The sequence below is a fragment of the Scyliorhinus torazame genome, chromosome 6, assembly GCF_047496885.1.
Source record: "Scyliorhinus torazame isolate Kashiwa2021f chromosome 6, sScyTor2.1, whole genome shotgun sequence".
NCBI lineage: Eukaryota > Metazoa > Chordata > Chondrichthyes > Carcharhiniformes > Scyliorhinidae > Scyliorhinus > Scyliorhinus torazame.
Window position 1 is genome coordinate 224427163 of NC_092712.1, and position 18772 is coordinate 224445934.

The 18772-nt window shown below is 42.9% G+C and overlaps 1 protein-coding gene across 1 annotated transcript in view; it reads left to right on the forward strand.

Annotated features, from left to right (window-relative positions):
* Positions 1 to 18772, forward strand: part of dnah5 (dynein, axonemal, heavy chain 5) — a 521599-nt gene that overhangs the window by 195285 nt on the left and 307542 nt on the right. Inside the window, exons 24-32 of the mRNA XM_072509474.1 lie at positions 784 to 1019; positions 1654 to 1872; positions 2204 to 2266; positions 4118 to 4356; positions 8461 to 8701; positions 12342 to 12541; positions 13155 to 13308; positions 13547 to 13710; positions 15274 to 15430. Coding sequence (XP_072365575.1) covers positions 784 to 1019; positions 1654 to 1872; positions 2204 to 2266; positions 4118 to 4356; positions 8461 to 8701; positions 12342 to 12541; positions 13155 to 13308; positions 13547 to 13710; positions 15274 to 15430 — 1673 coding nt within the window. The remainder of the gene's footprint in view (positions 1 to 783; positions 1020 to 1653; positions 1873 to 2203; positions 2267 to 4117; positions 4357 to 8460; positions 8702 to 12341; positions 12542 to 13154; positions 13309 to 13546; positions 13711 to 15273; positions 15431 to 18772) is intronic.

Genomic DNA, 18772 nt, shown 5'->3' on the forward strand with positions numbered 1-18772 from the left:
TATAATTTTTATATGTTCTTCAGAGGGAATGAGACACCACAATTGAATTGCTTTTTGAGGGCCAGAGAGCTTGTTCAGCAGCCTGTTGCCTGGGTATGAAATAGGAATTTTGGATCATCCATTCTTTCCAAAAACAATTTTAATTTACATTAATTTCTCTGCACTTCGATCAAGACATCATAAAATAAATTAATCTAAAAAAGCATGGCAACAACCATTTGTCATTTTGACTTACATTTTTACATGAGTCAGATTCAGACTTGGTGCAAATTTCAGATCCTGTGAAAGAAAATCAAAATCAAAGTCTGAAATAACAGTCAAGAATATGGGAAGGCACATGAATTGAATCGATTAGCAAGTTTTCCTAATCACCTGAGCCCAATATTATAAGCGGACATTATAAGCAGAACATTATGGCATGGGCAGGGTAACATGGTTGCACAGAGGTTAGCCCTGCTGCCTCATGGTACCAGAGACCCAGGTGCAATTCCAACCTTGGGTGACTGTGTGGAGTTTGCACATTCTCTCCATGTTTGCATGGGTTTCCTTCAGCTGCTCCGATTTCCTCCCATAGTCCAAAGACATGCAGGTTAGATTAATTGGCCATGCTGAATTACCCCTTAGTGTCCAAAATGCTAGTTGGGTTAGTGGATAGGGTGGGGGTATGGGGCCCAGGTAAGGTGTTCCTTCGGAGGGTCAGTGCAGACTCAATGGCCGAATGGCTTCCTTCTGCATGTAGGGATGCTATGATTTCTATAATTAAAAAGTTGTTGCATTTTTCAGATGACCTGAAAATGGCATTAACTTCAGAAACCAGAATTTGGATAACTGATTTGGGTCGACACTGCAATAAAAAGTATCGCACTGAGATGGAGAACATCTTTACATTTATAGAGGAAGTCAGCAAAAAATTGAATCGTCCTATCAAGGATTTGGATGATATTAGAATAGCCATGGCTGCACTCAAAGAAATAAGAGAACAACAAATTTCCATTGACTTCCAAGTGGGACCCATTGAGGTAAGCCTTTGTTTCAGCTTGGAACTGCTTAGTTCCCTTCACCTGATTGCTTATATGAGAAAAACAGTATAAAAATGTTATTGCTGGAATACAATTGTTCTTGAGGACTAAAGAACACACAGGCTTCTCTTGTCACATCAGCTGAAACTTGTAAATGTGTCACAGCAATATCCCCCCATTGGGAAAGTTAATGTACAATTGAAGCCAGCACCACAATGAAGTTTTGATGCATCAGCAAGAAAAGGTGTCGGGTATTGCTGCTGTTTCAGGATATTATTGGAGGAAATGTATGAAATTATAAGAGGAAGCCTTTTGTATGCTTCTGTGCCTTGTGAAAAAACACTTTTTATTCCTCCCTTTTTGTATTGTTTGAAACCAACAGGCTGTAAGCATAGTTCTTCTTCCTTTAGAAGAAAATGTGCTGGTGCCCGTGCGCAGTGACTTGTGGTTCCCACTCACACCACTGCCAAATGTTGTTGGTACTGCAGTTTTATGTGGAGCCTAGGGAGCATAAATTAATATTCCATTAAACCTTTGTCAGTATATTACTGTTTTCATTTTTTTCCATGACCTGTGGCAAGCTACAGCCATTATTTTAAATTGAACATGCAAACTATTCTTGCCATTTCAATAGGAATCTTATGCAATGTTAAACAAATATGAATTGCTTGTGGCCAAGGAAGAGATAGAGAAGGTAGACACTCTTCGCTACACTTGGGAAAAATTGCTTGTGCGTGCAAGTGAGATTCAGAATGAACTAGTTACCTTGCAGCCAAATTTTAGAGGAGAACTGATCAACAATGTGCAGACATTCATTGATGACTGCAGTGAATTTTATGTGGACTATGAAAAGGTAAGTCGATACAAAAATTTGAATGAGTGAATTAAATATTTATGTTTTGCTGACTGAATCATGTATATGTTCTTTATTTAAAAATCATTTTTGTTTCATTTTCCAAGAAATGTGCTTTGAAAACTGTTAACTATGTTATGGTTTATAACATGTTCAAATATGGAGTGATTTATTTCAAAACATTTTTCTAAACAAATAGCTCTAAATGTGCAAATATTACATGATAATTACTTGTTGGTAAGCGTTTTGAGACTATAACTATTGTAACATTTTGTGAATATTTAATTGTTCAGAATGGATCACGTGTAAGCTTTGTTTTAATTTACAATAGGAAGGACCAATGGTTATAGGTTTGGCACCACAGGATGCCAGTGATAGGCTTATCATTTTTCAGGTATGTTCCTCTTGTTATGGACATGGCTTTTATGAATGTTTTACTCAGTATAGCCCGCAGTTTCCTAGATATTATTGAAATCAATTTCATAAATCAATACGGTGTGTTTTGAACTCAACCCTCTCAGTTGCTAGACCTGTTCTGTAATCATTATACTGTGTTTATAGAATAATCAAAAGATAATAAATGCTAGGGAGCATCACATCTTTGTCATAATATACACCAGTATATCATGGTGCAGACACACACTGATGGACACACAGTGGGACCAATCAACATACACAACACCGCAGCCAATCACCAGTGAGAGCACACGCACTATAAAGACAGGGAGCATCAGAGTTCCCGCTCATTCGAGTTGCAGCTAGCTAGGAGGACAGAGCTCACAGCCTGCAACACAGACATTCACCATGTGCTAAGTGCATCGACTGGTTAGGACAAGGCAGAGGTCTTTAGTTAAAGCTAGTATCGTATTAACCCACAGTCTAAGTATGTTTAAACAGTTAGTGATTCAATAAAATAGTGTTGCACTATTTCAAGTGTTGGTGACCTGTATGTGATCCAGAACACCCAACACATCAATCTTTACATCGAATTTTTATGTATTTTCCTTCTCCTTTGGAAGAAGTTCAGTCGGCAAAATTGGATCGTCCCAGAGAACAGTCTTGGGGATCACAATGTGTGATTAATCAATGCTGGTTCTTTTCAATGCAGGCAGCATGCAAACTGCGTACTTGCCTGTTTTCTGCCATGAATCTATTGTGCTGCCAAAGCTAAATGCACTGTTGAGTGGCTGAATGACTCAGTAGGTTCTTGTGAGGCTAGCACTACTTAAAACCAACCTGCATTATGACTTGTATGTAGTTAAAGATGCCCTGCACCACCGGGAAGCCTATTATCCGGAACAGGCCACGTGCTTGCTCTGCATACATTTTCTTTGCATACAGAGCCTTGGTGACCTTATTCATGCAACAGTGGAAGGCAAACTCGAAGTTGTAAATATCGCTTGCTCCAGATTGGAAGTAACCTGATGCAAATAAATTCATGTCCTTGGTTATCCTCACAGCAATTGAAATGCTGTCCTCGCCCTACTCTGAGACTGCAAATCTGCCACAAGAGACGGCAGATTCAAGAGAGCACCTCCATAGTGAAGCAAAAATGACACGCACAATGTTTCTCGCTGAGTTTGAAGTGGGAGAAATGCTCCGTGAAGACCCTGGATATGGCCTTCTGAGAGCTGTCCTCCCTCTTCATCTCTTCCCTGTCCAAGTAGTTTGCTCTCTCCTGTGTTGCCACTAACCAACCTACTTGTCATGTAGGCCAAGGGGATATAAATTGCAGCATCCCTGATTGGGAGTAAGTTGTCTCCGCAAAACCCCTGAAGTTTGAACCAATGACTTCACCATGTCCCACTCCATTTTTTGTAGCTTTCAGCAACATTGAATAAGAACACAGACCCCCACACATGCCTACAAACTTAGCAACAATCTGTAGAAATCAACCAGCAGCTAACTAACGTGACAGTAGTTGATAATGCCCTTAAGTCGCATTGACAATTGGAGTCCTTCCTGTGGCTGAATGAATGTTCAACTGTGCAAGGGTAAGAGACTTTTAGCTGGAGTAATCATGCCTTGGGTGTGATCTGCACCAGACATGCGCATGATGCCATTTTGGTACCATAAAGTTCATAAAACCAACCAAATCTTGTGACAGTGGCCTTTGCCAACATTGCTGATTGATGTAGGGAAATTACTTTCTACCAATCCACTGTACAACTCATCAGTTGACTGTTATTTATTACTTGTGAGGTTTACAGAGAGATATATACATTTTCTTTTCTTTTGTTACCAGAATCAATTTGACAACCTGTTTCGTAAGTACATCACTTACACTGATGGTGAGGAGCTGTTTGGCTTGTCTGTCACTGAGTATCCTCAGCTACTGGAAATAAAAAAACAGCTGACTTTGCTCCAGAAGCTATATGGATTGTACAACAATGTGATCAATACAGTCAGCAGTTACTATGACATCCTGTGGTCAGAGGTCAACATTGAAAAAATCAACAATGAACTAATGGAATTTCAGACCAGGTACATGTTACGTTTTGGTGACGCTATTCACTATTAACATATTTTTGTCACCTGGAATTGTCATTGTGCCGTTGCTTTCAATTTGCAGGCCTCTGTATGTGCACATGGGGCTTTTCAAATTATTGTCAACTAGCTATTTGTTTAGCTACAAATATTATGTATTTTTTAATTGTACAGAACCTTAAAGAACAAATTACCTCAGTTTTGCTTCTGACTTCATTTTCCTTTCATCACATGGACTGCCTAATTCTATTTTTATAATATTGTCCACCTCTGCCCTTACCTCAGGTGGTCGACAGCTAAAACCCTTATGCATGCTTTCATCACCTCAAGACTCAATTACTCAATTGCTGTCCCAATATCTGCCATCCACCACCTTTCGTAAATTAAAGCCTGTGTTGGGGTGCATGTCATTCACCCCCATCCTTGTTGACTTGCAATGGCTTACCATTACTTAGCATCTCAAAATTTTAAAATGCATGCTCTTAAATTGTTTTGTTACCCAACTCCTCCCTTTTTTTGTATTCTCTTTTCAGCTCTACAGTTCCTACTGAGCTCCCTGTTGAACTAACTCCATCCTATTTTGCATCCACACTGCGTTTTGTCCTATAATTCTGGCAATCTTCAGCAGCAATCTTACTCTCTGGAATTCCCTGTATAAAAAAAGTCTCATCACAGCCTCTCATTTCTGCTGTCAAGTCCTCTTTAACACCCCCTCCTTGGGACAAACTTCTGGTCACTTAGCATAATCTTTTATAGGCTTGACAAAAAGGGAATATGAGTGTATCAATGGGAAGAGGAAAACCAGGAAAAGAATGGGGCCCATTAGGGACCAAGGGGGTAACCTGTGGGTGGAGCCAAAGGACATTGGTAGGATGTTGAATGAATATTTCACATCTGTCTTCACCCAAGAGAATGAGGATGTAGGTATGGAACTCAGGGAGAGAGACTGCGAGGTTCTTGAGCAAACTGACATAGGGAGTGTCAGTGTAGTGGAGGCGCTGGCAGGTTTACAAGTGGACAGATCTCCAGGTCTGGATGAATTGTGTCCCAAGCCTCTGTGGAAGGCAAGGGTGGAGATTGCAGGGGCTCTGACTCAAATTTTTAATTTCTCTCTGGCCTTGATTGAAGTGTCAGAGGACTAGAGAACAGCTAATGTGCTTCGACTATTTAAGGAAGGTTGTAGAGGTAAGCTAGAGAACTACAGACTAGTGTGTCTCACGTCAGTAGTAGGGAAACTATCGGAGACAATTCTGAAGGAGAGAGTCTATCTCCACTTGGAGACGCAAGGTATTATTAGCATGGCTTTGTCAGAGGGAGGTCATACTTAACAAATTTGCTTGAGGAAGTGACCAGGTTTGTCAATGAGGGTAGTACAGTTGATGTAGTGTATATGTATTTGAGCAAAGCCTTTGACAAGGTCCCACATAAGAGACTTATAAAGAATGCAAATGCACATAGGATACAGAGTAATTTGATCAGGTGGATTCAAAATTGGCTTAGCTGTAAGAGACAGAGGATGAAGACAGAAGGCTGCTTTAGTGACTGGAAGCCAGTGTTCAGTGGCGTACCACAGGGATCTTTGCTGGGTCCCCTGTTATTTGTCATTTATATAAACGACATAGATGACTATATGAGGGGTAGGATCAGTAAGTTTGCGGATGACACAAAGATTGACTGAGTGGTTAACAATGAGGTTGAGTGGTTTGGGTTGCAGGAAGATATAGATGGGATGGTCAACTGGGCAGATAAGTGGCAGATGGAGTTTAACCCTGAAAAGCATGAGGTGATACACCTTTGAAGGAGTAATTTGACAAGGAAGTATTCAATGAATGGCATGACACTAGAAAGTTCTGAGGAACAAAGGGGCCTTGGTGTCTCCCATGTAGGACCTTGTCAAAGGCTTTGCTCAAATACATATAAACTACATCAACTGCGGATCTCTGATGGCGGAAGGGCAGGTTAACCGGAGGGTGAAAAAGGCATTTGGTACACTTGCCTTTATCAATCGAGGCATAGATTACAAAAGAAGGGGGGTAGAGTATAGAACTTCGGTGAGGCCACAGCTGGAGATACCGAGTGCAATTCTGTTCACTACATTATAGGAATGAAGTTATTGCACTGGAGGGGGTACAATGGAGATTCAGTCAGATGATGCCTGGGGTGGAACATTTTAAGTTATGAAGAGAGGTTGGATAAGCTTGGTTGTTTTTGCTGGAGCAGAGAAGACTGTGGTGCGACCTGATCGAAGTGTACAAGATTGAGGGGCATGGACAGGGTGGATATGGAGCAGCTGTTTCCCTTCATTGAAGGGTCAGTTATGAGGGGACACAAGTTCAAGGTGAGGGGCGGTGTGAGGAAAACCTTTTTTACCCAAAGGGCGGTGACGGTCTGGAATGCACTGACTGGGAGAGTGGTAGGGGTGGGTTGCCTCACATCCCTGGATGAGCATTTGGCACATCGTAACATTCAAGGTATGGGCCAAGTGGCTGGTGAATGGGATTGGGTAGGTGGGTCGGGTGTTTTCACTTGTCGGTGCAGACCCGATGGACCGAAGGGCCTCTTCTGCACTGTGTGATTCTAGTGTCCATTCCCCACTGTAACTGATACATTCTTACTTCAAAAGGACTATAAAATCTAAGTTGTCATTATTGATACAATAAAGCGTGGCAATTAAAATGTCACATTAGTTAATACATGAGTGTATCTTCTAAGAATCTCCATGATATAATTCATATTGAAAATAAGAATGCACAGCACTATGCTTTAACACCAGGCATACTTTGTCCTCTAATTACTCACCATAATAGTGAATAAATGGACAATCTGGAGAGCTTCAGAAATGCTTGTTTGATCTGCATTTGTAGCTTGGTAGAAGGATAATGCTCCTGTGAATCTAACAATATAGTTGAATAATGGGGCAAGCTGGCTACACTTGTACTTCAGTTTCTGATTGATGGGAGCTACATAGCTGCATTAGGGATATGCTACTGGTTATATATACTGAGCAACTCGGTGAATCCATTTATAAAGCAGGATCTCAGATGTCTTAAATTTCTTAAATTTAGCTGCATTAGCTCTCTGCTGTTATAATGTTTTTTTTCTTGATGTCATTTTTTACACTGCTGATGCTGCTGCAAGAAATATACACATCCTATTGACCATCATGTAAAATTATTGCCATGATCTTTCTCATCAATCAGGACAATATTGCCATATTTTATGTTTCCTTTTCTTAACATGTTGCATTATATTTTCAAACAAAATTTGACTTCTCTTCGAAAATGCAAGAATAATGATTTCAATTATTTGAGTTAAAAATTCATCACATTTTTAAAAATTCTTTCATGGGGTTTAGGCATTGCGAAAAAAGTTATAATTTGTTGCCCATTCCTTTTCCTTGAACTGAGTGGTTTATTTAGGCCATTTCAGAGGGCATTTAAGAGTCAAACACATTGCTGTGGTTCTGGAATCATATGTAGGCCAGACTAGGTAAGGGTGGCAGATTTCCTTCCCCAAAGGACATTAGTGAATCAGATGGGCCTTTACAACAATTGACAAAGGTTTCATGGTCACCATTTGACTTTTAATTCCAAATTTTTATTGATTTCAAATTCCACCATCTGTTGTGGTGGGATTCAAACTACGGTCCCAAGAGCATTATCCTGGGCCTCTGGATCACTAATCCAATGATAATACCACTCCTGTAAGGTACTTTGATCGCATAGTTAGGAGCAAACTTTAAGGTAATTTTTAATATTTGGGTTGTCGGCACAATGCTTTGCCTCTCCATATTTGGGATGAATGTTGGAAAATCTTGTGGGTGGAAACTCAAATTTCTGATCTGTGCTCATAGGAATCTATAGATTTCCCCCCTTTTTATTCTACGGATAAATATGACCACAAAGTACTTCAAAATGTAACTTAATAAAAGATTGATTGTTCCCTCATCCAACACTACCTCCTTTGGCTTAATCATCTATATAAATGTATATATGCAGTTGATGGCTGTGATATTATAAGTTGCAATCTAAAAATATAAGTATATTTTTGAGTGTCCCTGACCGTACAATTTGTATTTGCATTATTTTTCTTATACTTCAGATGTCGCAAGCTTCCTCGTGCTTTGAAAGAATGGCAAGCCTTCCTGGATCTGAAACAAACCATTGATGATTTCAATGAGTGCTGCCCACTCCTGGAGCACATGTCAAACAAAGCTATGATGTTACGGCATTGGAAGCGAATTGCAGAAACCACAGGGCACAACTTTGATGTGGAAAGTGAAACTTTCAAGCTGAGAAACATAATGGAAGCCTCAATACTGAAATACAAAGAGGAAATTGAGGTCTGTGTTGTATGTTTAAAATATGGAATGTTTTTATAGGATGCACAGTCTTAAGAGATTATGTAAATATTTGATTTTGCTGTTGGATACCATAATATGTAGTTTGGTGCACCAATAAACATTACCAGCATTTCACCCAAATTTAGATACTCTGTGATCTTCTTTTAGAGATATCTTTTAAGTTTGTGATGGAACAGAACCTAACGCTGGGTAGAATTTAGCGGGCCCATTCGCCATGGGCACAAATCCCATTATGGCCGCTAAATTCCACAAGAGAGCTCCAATGGAATTTGCACTGGCGAGTTCTCAGTTTCTGATCTCCCCTGTCGCCACCGGTGACATGGTCAGGTTCAAGGCCAGAAAGGGCATGGACCTGATTTCCATGATTTTAAATATATTTGCATATATTTAGCAGGCCTGATGTCATTTCAGGCTTGACGTCATTTCAGGCTTGACGCCTTTTCGTCCACCCATGCCTTATCCTTCCACCCAGTTGGCGTGACATCACGTCGACACGAATCACTACTGGTTTTCAAAAACGTGAACCAGTCGTGATGATCACGCTGGGGCCAGGTTGGCACTGCCAGGGGTGGGTCCTTCAGGGATCCCCACTGGTGGGAGGGGGGTCTCTTTATGTGTGGGGTGCCCGATGGTTGTTTGGGAGTTGTGCATGCATTGAGGTGACTGGGGGACGGAGACTTTGTGGGGATTGGGGGCACGATGCCAGTGATGGGACAGGGAGAAGGTGTCAGTGAGTGGTGGTGGGGGCAGAGTGCCCCAATGGAGCTGATGGAGGTGGATGGCGTCACCCCAATGCTTGTGTGAAGGGGGTAGGTCACTCTTCTGCGTGTGAGCTTTGGGGGTATTCACCTTGTCCGCCGGGGTGGTCCTGATATCTGTGGGTGGGGGAGGGCTCCTGATCTCCGGAGGGATGGGGGGGGGGGTCCCTTAATGTCACTTTTGGATTGGGGTGCCCTTTAAAAATGGCCCCCGATCTCAGAATTCTGGCTTTGCAGGCGCGGTTAGGCTACCCGCCTGACAGCTGGCTGTGTGATCCTTGCCAGCAGTCTGAAATTGCACAGAGTGCTTTTAAATCAGGTGAGAAAATCTGTTTGTGAAGCCAACATGTTTCACACAGCTTTTCTCGCCTGAACCTGCATTCTGCAATTTTTGGAAAACCCTGCAGTGTATAATGTTGTATAAAATATGCCCCCATGGCTATCTCTTAATTTTAAACTGGAACTTTCGGTTGACAAAGACTGTTAAGATGGCTGACTCTGTAGGCGGGATTCTCCGCGAACCGGCGGGGCGGGCCAATCCGGCGCCGAGGAGTGGCGTGAACCACTCCGGCGTCTAGGCCGGTGCCGGAGTGTTTGGCGCCGCGCCGAAGGGCCTCCGCCGGCTGGCGCGAGTTGGCGCATGCGCGGGAGCACCAGCGTGTGCTGGCGTCATCCCAGCGCATGCGCAGGGGGTTCTTCTCTGCACCGGCCATGGCGGAGATTGACAGCGGCCGGTGTGGAGGGAAAGAGTGCCCCCACGGCACAGGCCCGCCCGCGGATCGGTGGGCCCCGATCGCAGGCCAGGCCCCGGGGCCAGATCCCCCCGCGCCCCCCTGAGGACTCTGCAGGCCGCCTGTGGAGCCAGGTCCCGCCGGTAAGGACCTATTGTGATTTACGCAGGCGGGACCTGCCGAAAACGGGCAGCCACTCGGCCCATCACGAGCCGGAGAATCGCCGGGGGGCCCACTGCCAGCGGCCGGCAACTGGCGGGGTGCGATTCCCATCCCCGCCAAAACCCCGGCACCGGAGAATTCGGCAGCCGGCGGGGGCGTGATTCACACCGCCCCCCCGGCGATTCTCCGACCCGGCGGAGGATCGGAGAATCCCGCCCCGTGTCTGAGTTAGTGTCTGTGCCTCACCAGAACAGAAGAAGTCATATTTCAGTGTCGGAAATGTCACAACTCGTTATTTCTGAGGAGCTACTAACAGGCCACTTGGGGTTTGCAGAACCCAACTTTCAAAAGAAGCTATATAAAAATAGAGCAGGTTTGCGAATATAGTCAGAGAGTCTACGAAGATGAAAGCCTCTCGAATATTCCTTTTAACTCAGAGTGATGGGGACATTTATCAGTCCTGAAGACCAAGCTAAATTCCAGCCATTGGATAACACCCTTTGGTGAAGCCCTTGTGGAGAGGTATGGTCACATGACCTAAGACTCTGGCTTGTTGAACAACTTAATATTGTGTTCCTGAGTTTCAAGCCAGTCTGCTGCTTTAACATCTGACTAGTAGGCCCCATGGAAGGTATTTTGGCCAGAATGGTCACTGGCCCCATCTACCCTGCCTCTGCTGGAAGTTCTGTGCCATTGCATGCAAATTGATTCACCTCTGGATGCCTATTTCATCTTGCGAAGTCAACAGAAGAAAAGCAAAACTTACATTGCAAGATTTCGGCCCACTGATCTTTGTGAAGGAATTTCTCGTGGGACTTTGATTCTGGGGGCGATAGTGGCATTGTCACTGGACAAATAATCCAGTGAGCACCCAGGTTCGATTCCCACCATGGCAGATGTTGAAACTTGAATTCAATGGAAACCTGGAATTAAAAGTCAAACGGTGACCATGAAACTATTGCCGATTATTGTAAAAACCCATCTGGGTCACTAATATCCTTAATAACCACCCTTACTTACCTGGTCTGGCTTATATGTGACTCCAGATCCCCAGCAACATGGTTGACTCTCAAATGCCTTCTGAAATGGAGGGCAATAAACCCTGGCCCAGCCAGTGACATTCACACCCTGTAAATTCATTTTTTTAAATTCTGGACCTCATGCGAACCAATATTTATTTTCTCAATAGTCTCTAAACTGTAATGCCTTCTTTTCACTATCCCCCTCTTTACTGTATGAATGTGGTGGGAGATGTTGCAGAATAATTTCACTGCTGCTTTTTGTACAATAGTCTTTTTTTAAGTTCAAGTGGAGGTGAGATAGTGATTTACGCATCAGGACTTCATTGCTCTTATGTTATCGCTGATAAATAGTGATAGGGCAAAATCAGATTTCATCTTTTCCTCTGCAGAATTTTCAGTTATCAGTTGAGTTGCTGTTGGCACATGGAAGCCAGATTTCACACTTTAGGACGATCATTTGATGAACTTTCCCAGATGCTTTTGTCTGCACATTAATCCTGTTTACAGTGGCATCAGTGAAGTTCAGGGTTATGGCCAGGATTGTACAGCTCAGCAGAGGTGGAGCGCCATTTAAATCTCCATTCAGTGGCCTATGTTATTTCTTGATTGGCAGCAGGTGGTTTGTGATATGGAGAAACCTGAAAATATATTTGCTGAACACATAGGAATTTGAGTCATTTCGAACCTGCACTATAATACCTACAACGATGAACTGTTTGCATATGTATTTCCCCATATCCACTTAATTTCCATTCTTTTTAAATTGAAAATAGAACCTGAAATTATAATTATTTATATATATTTTATTATGTTATTTGAATAATATTTGATTTCCTGATGGTTATTTCAAACATTTGCGTTTTGTTTACTTTAAATTCCTCACCTACAAGCAAGATCTTCCAGCTAAAACATCATGACCGGAGCTGCCTGTTTTTGTTCATTGCAGGATATTTGCATTAGTGCTGTGAAAGAAAAAGACATTGAACAGAAATTGAAGCAGGTTATTGCAGAATGGGATAGCAAAACATTCACTTTTGCCAGCTTCAAAACACGTGGTGAACTTCTGTTGAGAGGAGACAGTACATCAGAAATCATTGCCAGTTTGGAGGACAGTCTGATGGTCTTGGGCTCACTGATGAGCAACAGGTTAGCAGTGCACAGACATCTTATCCATAATTTTGTCTCAAATTAGTTAGCTGTCCATTATTAAAAAAAAAAGATTTTCAAGGCTCAATTTAAACATTATTTTTTCAAATGTTGTATGGTGGCCAGGACCCTGGAACTTCTGAGGAGCACTAATCACCATCCAATTGCTGCTCGACTCGACCTTTACCCTGCATCCAGCTTTCCCAGAAATGCGGAATGCAGCATTCCTCTGAGAGCTCTGTTGCAGGATTGTAAAGTTGGAGTAGGTTTGGGCGGGGGGGGGGGGGGGGGGGAGTTGGAGACATTCGCAGAAAGTCGCCCGGGGTGCAAGGATGGTGCCTATTGGAAGTTGAAACATAGCAAACAATTGCCATGTAGGTCAGTACATCAGTACTTGCACAGGGTCCGATGCGCATCTTGGGTGGTATGTCCGGTCTCCAACTATCTGGAGACTGGAAGATTTGGGCCGTTGTATGTTAATCCTTCTCATTTAATATGCATGTTTTCTTAACTTTGTTGATAAAATAGATGCTGTAGGAAAGGGGAAATTGGACAAATGTAATTCCTTTTGGATGCGTTCCTTTTGATTGTGTTGTGCTTTGTTTTATTTCAGATACAATACTCCTTTCAAGGCACAGATTCAGAAATGGGTCCACAATCTATCTAACACGACTGATATTATTGAAAACTGGATGACTGTACAGAACCTATGGATTTATTTGGAAGCTGTTTTTGTAGGTGGAGACATTGCTAAGCAACTCCCAAAGGTATGCAAGTGGTTGGATTGAGATTTTCTTGAAGCAACCCGATCAGATTCCCTAGGTTGGAACTAATTCTCAGGCTTTCTCCTGTTGAGATGAAATTCCACTTTCTTTGAAAACTGGATATCAAAGAACACTGGATGGTTTATCCGTAGCACTGAGAATATTGTGTAGGGATGTGGAATTGACAGATTGAATAAATCTTTATTTTGCAATTGATTTTTTCTTCTATCTTTAACTACAGGAAGCCAAACGTTTTTCAAACATTGACAAATCTTGGGTGAAGATCATGACTCGGGCACACGAGACTCCAAATGTAGTGCAATGCTGTGTGGGGGATGAAACCATGGGGCAGCTTTTACCACATTTACTGGAACAGCTGGAAATCTGTCAGAAGTCTTTGACTGGGTAAGACTTCAACACAGTGAGCTGCTGTTAGCACACTGGCAAGGGCAGATCTGTCTCAGCCAAGTTGATTAGGCCCAGATTTAGAATCTTGAAACCTGACTCTGTTTTTTGAAAGGTGCCTAGTTTGGTTATATTTTTGTTTTTAATCTTGTGAATGTAGTTTAATGTTTTGAGCCCACTGTTCAGTTTTTGCAATATTATCTATAAAATTAGTTTATTTAAATGTAAAATGTGAAATAATAGAAATGCACTGTCCTGCAAAACGTTCTATTAGTTTTCTTTGGTTGAATTGAAGTCTCTTAACTATTAGATTTTAACCTTCGTATTGTGAGAAGCAGAAATTAAATGTTACGGTTTGTTTTGTCTTCCTGTTCTTACTTTGCTTGCCCTTGTTCTGATTGAATGGTTTATTATCTCCATAAATTGAAAATTCTTCTTTTGCATTTTGAAAACTTGAAAACAGCCATTCGCTGGTTCAATCCTCAGGGCAGGACCTTAACCAATCAGAGTCAAACTGTCTGTTTTGTATTTTTGAGCAATGCTTCACAGTTAATGCTCATCCACTATTAACTGGTGTCGTTTCCATGGCAAAAACTCTACCAATCAAAGTTCACTTGCCAACCAATCAGCACACTCTTCTCATACAGTATACAGTTATTGTTCCCCCTGATATTTGGAATCTTGTGATTGTCCTGGTGAGTGCAAGACAAAAACTTCCACAAAATGTATTTTTTACAGCAATATTCAATTGCCCTTGTAAGACTCTGGAATTTATTTGCAAAGACATGTAACAATAATAATAATCTTTATTAGCATCACAAGTAGGCTTACATTAACGCTGCAGTGAAGTTACTGTGAAAAACCCCTAGTCGCCACACTCTGGCGCCTGTTCGGGTACACAGAGGGAGAATTGAGATTGTCCAATTCACCTAACAAGCACGTCTTTCGGGACTTGTGGGAAGAAACCGGAGCACCCACGCAGATACAGCGAGAACGTGCAGACTCCGCACAGACAGTGACACAAGCCGGGAATCGAACCCGGGTCCCTGGTGCTCTGAAGCCACAGTGCTAACCACTGTGCTACCGTGCCGCCCACCATGTGTAGTCATGAACATCCAGCTTGTGACGATTAACAATGGTGTTGAATTCCTCCAAACAGTAGTGCAAGGCCATCGTTATTGTCTGAGACACCTGCTATGCAGCATACAAGATGGTCAGTTTTATTGCATTAACTATCAGGTGAGATGTTCAAGAGGAAACCGATGTGATATGATCTGTTTTGATTTACTGTCAAAGATAATTTTATACTCCATTCCCACTTTACCTGATTTTAATAGAACTTCAATTTTTAAGCATTTATACATAGTCTAATTTCACACTGGAACAGCAATTATAATTTTGAGCTTTTAAAAAAAGCACAACTAGATGGGATCCCTGCAGAAACCCAAATACTGCAGCTACACTTGGAGTGTTCATTTTGTATATGTGAACACCACTTGACCTTCTAAGAGGTTGGATGTGGATTCTTCTTCTTTTCACTTTGTTTATCTTGATCTATTACAGGTACCTTGAAAAAAAACGGCTGTTATTTCCTCGGTTCTTTTTTGTATCTGATCCAGCACTTCTCGAAATTCTTGGTCAGGCATCAGATTCTCACACTATTCAGGCACACCTGTTGAATGTTTTTGATAACCTCAAAACTGCCCACTTCCATGATAGGGTAAGGTAAAGAACAAGGAAGTGAATTGATTCATGCTTTTTATCTTCAATATTAAAAAAAAGTTGTGTTTAATTTCCCATTTTATTTGAATTAGGACAATAGAGGGCAGATTCTTCTTTTATTGTGCTTCGACACAAATGATAACCTGGACTGCATGTAAAGGAAAATCAAAAGGGGGATAACTGGTCTTCAGCAGAACCTGCTAAATTTCTGTCAATTCATGCAAATGAACTTAAAATCAAGCCATCTACATTAAACGTGTACAGCTGACGCTTCAGAAAATGGAACCCCATATCACTATTGAGAAATGGGAAATCTACCTTTGGGCAGGTGCAAAACTGCAGTGATCAATACAATTTGAAATTAATAATCTCTGAATTCATTAGGTTACTGGGCTGCTGAAAACTGTTATGTTGATTTGAAGTTATGTTTATTAATAATAATAATAATAATCTTTATTGTCACAAGTAGGCTTACATTAACACTGCAATGAAGTTATTGTGAAAAGCCCCTAGTCGCCACACTCTGGCGCCTGTTCGGGTACACAAAGGGAGAATTCAGAATGTCCAAATTACCTAACAGCACATTTTTCGAGACAAACCCTGTAGTTACCAAAGATATTAGAATTCCAGTAACCGACAAAAAAGATCACACCGATTTCAAGTTTTAAGGCTTTTGTTATAATGAACAAACTAAAAGCAAAATCGACTAACACTATTTTTGTAGGCAACTCTTAAATTAAACTCTAGAAAATATCTCCCATGTGACCTTTTAGCATTTTCAGCAATCCCACACCTCAGGTATACTTTACTCTGTCCCTTAAGTGGAGATTCCCCCTTCTGATCAAAGCTAGGTAAATCTTCCAGCCTTGTTTAAACCTTAACAACATGGCCTTTTCAATTTGAGTACAAGTTTCCCTCTTCTGCATGGTGAATAATAAAGATAGTGGGTGGGAATTTTCCCTAATTGTACTAAGTGTGGGTTGGATGTGAAAATGGTGTTTTACCTGCAAGGCGCAATGGTGGGTTTTCATACTCTACTGTCCACATCCCACAAAATGAATTGTGCATGTATGGGAAATATGCCAGATCAGGATACAACCTCTGATTCACCCACCCTGCCGCAAGCTCACCTCTTCCTCACTTGGACGTTATATTTAAACGGCACCCGTGCACAACGTTTTCAATGTCTGCAGCCCAGACCTACCACGGATAAGAAAGATGTCCCCAGAATAGAAGGTCATCTCCCTGGGACACCTGGTTGCAGTCGAGGCCCTCCACAATGGCGGAATGGTGGCACAGTAGTTAGAACTGCTTGGTCACAGCGCCAGGGGCCCGGGTTCAATTCCGGACTTGGGTGACTGTATGGAGTGTGTGGAGTTTGCACATTCTCCCCATGTCTGCGTGGGTTTCCTCTGGGTTCTCTGGTTTCCTCCCATAGTCTAACGATGTGTCGGTTAGTTGGATTGGCCATGCTAAATTTGCCCTTAGTGTCGGTTAGGTTGGGGGGTTATTGGGATAGGGTGGGGGAGTGGGCTTGGATGGAGTGCTCTTTCAGAGGTTCTGTGCAGATCCGATTGACCCAATGGCCTCCTTCTGCACTGTACGGATTCTATGAATGTCCTCTACCCAATGATGGCCAGAGGAGGTCCACTAACCTCACCACTCTAGCTTGGGAGGCGGTGAGAGTGCTGATCAGTGCTAATGCAGCACAGAAGAGTTCAGCCATGCAGTGCAGAATGGGGATGAATGATCTCACTTGTGCCGCCACGGTAACACTCTCGAGGCCATCACACATTCACCGGCATCTCATGCTGCCACTCAAGGGTCCTCACCTTTCACTCTCACACACAGATCCTCACATCTCCTATTATCTGGCGTTTATGCCCTCATCTCAACCATGGCTGCACTCACCGCCCACACATGTCAGGAATCCTCCTTATCTGCACTGGCATGCATCCTGCTCGCATTTGCCATCTGTATTTATGCAAGAAAGCTTGCACAAAATCGAAGGGAGAAGGCTCAGACTGGGGCTGGAATGTTCAACATCAAAGTCCTCATTCCTTACAAGAACTGAGCTATTGAACCTGCCAGAGAAGACATGGACTGTGTCTGCAGCAATGGTGAGGTAGGCAGTGCACACATAAGTGCGGATCCTGCGCCAGCTCATCCCTCAGACAGCCAAACTGTAAGTGCATTGTCCTGTTTTAGAGTTAACGGCAAAGCACTAATTATCTCTCCTCCCTTTCATAGGCACCTTTTCAAAGTTCCCAAGGGCACCACAAGCCAGACCCCCAGTTCCAGCCCCAATAACATTTCTGGTGAGAAACCCAAGGAGAGCACCATAGAAGACCCATCACAACTCTCACCCACACTCTCCATCAATGCACCTCATGGGGACCTGGTTCCAGAGCAACCTTGGGGTGGGGGTTCACAATCAGCTGAGCACAGCACACAACCTGGTCCACAGCAGGCAGAGGCAAGGACATTTGAGGTAGTAGCATTTGGTGCACTGTTGGAGGCCAGGAATCTGTGGAGTCTGAATCAGATGATGAGCTTCTGGACTCTGTCTGTCCTATATCAGTTGCTGGAGCTGCAGCAACACGTACGGGAACATTGGGAAGGGATTTCAGCTGCATTCCTCAGATTGCGTCAGACGATGGAGGAGTCTGTTTGCTTTCAGTCTGATGTGATGGCACCGGCATCCCAATGCGCCGTGAAGATAGTGGTTACCGTGAAGACCTTGGTCCAGGACATCGCTCCTGCACAGCTGCAGGAGCAGCGGTACATAACTGTAGCAATTGATGACATCCATCAATGGCTATGTGAGAGATGGGCAGGGCACACAGAAATCATTCCAGCTGCCCCTTATCAAGGAGTCAGCCAGGATCCCTCCGCTGCTCATAGGGAGGAGGACCAGTAGCTGGACACCCTGGGGTCATCCCTCCAGGTGACTGTGACACTGTCTAATCTCTTCCTGTGACCCATAACCTCCAGCTCCACAGGCCGAGGAGAGTGCACCTACCCCACAACAGGACACCCAAAGCTGGAAACTTCCAGATTTTGGCCCTCAGAATTACAGAATAATAGTGTAGAAGAGGTCCTTCAGCCCATCGAGTCTGCAGCGACGCATGAAAAACACCAGACCTGCCTATCTAATCCCAATTATTATATTGGCATATTATTATATCCGAATTGACAGAAATTACCTTGAATGTTATGACGTGCCATGTGCTCATCCAGGTACTTTTTAAAGGATGTGAGGCAACCCACCTCTGCCACCCTCCCATGCAGTGCATTCCAGACCGTCACCGTCCTCTCGGTAAAAAGATTTTTCCTCCAA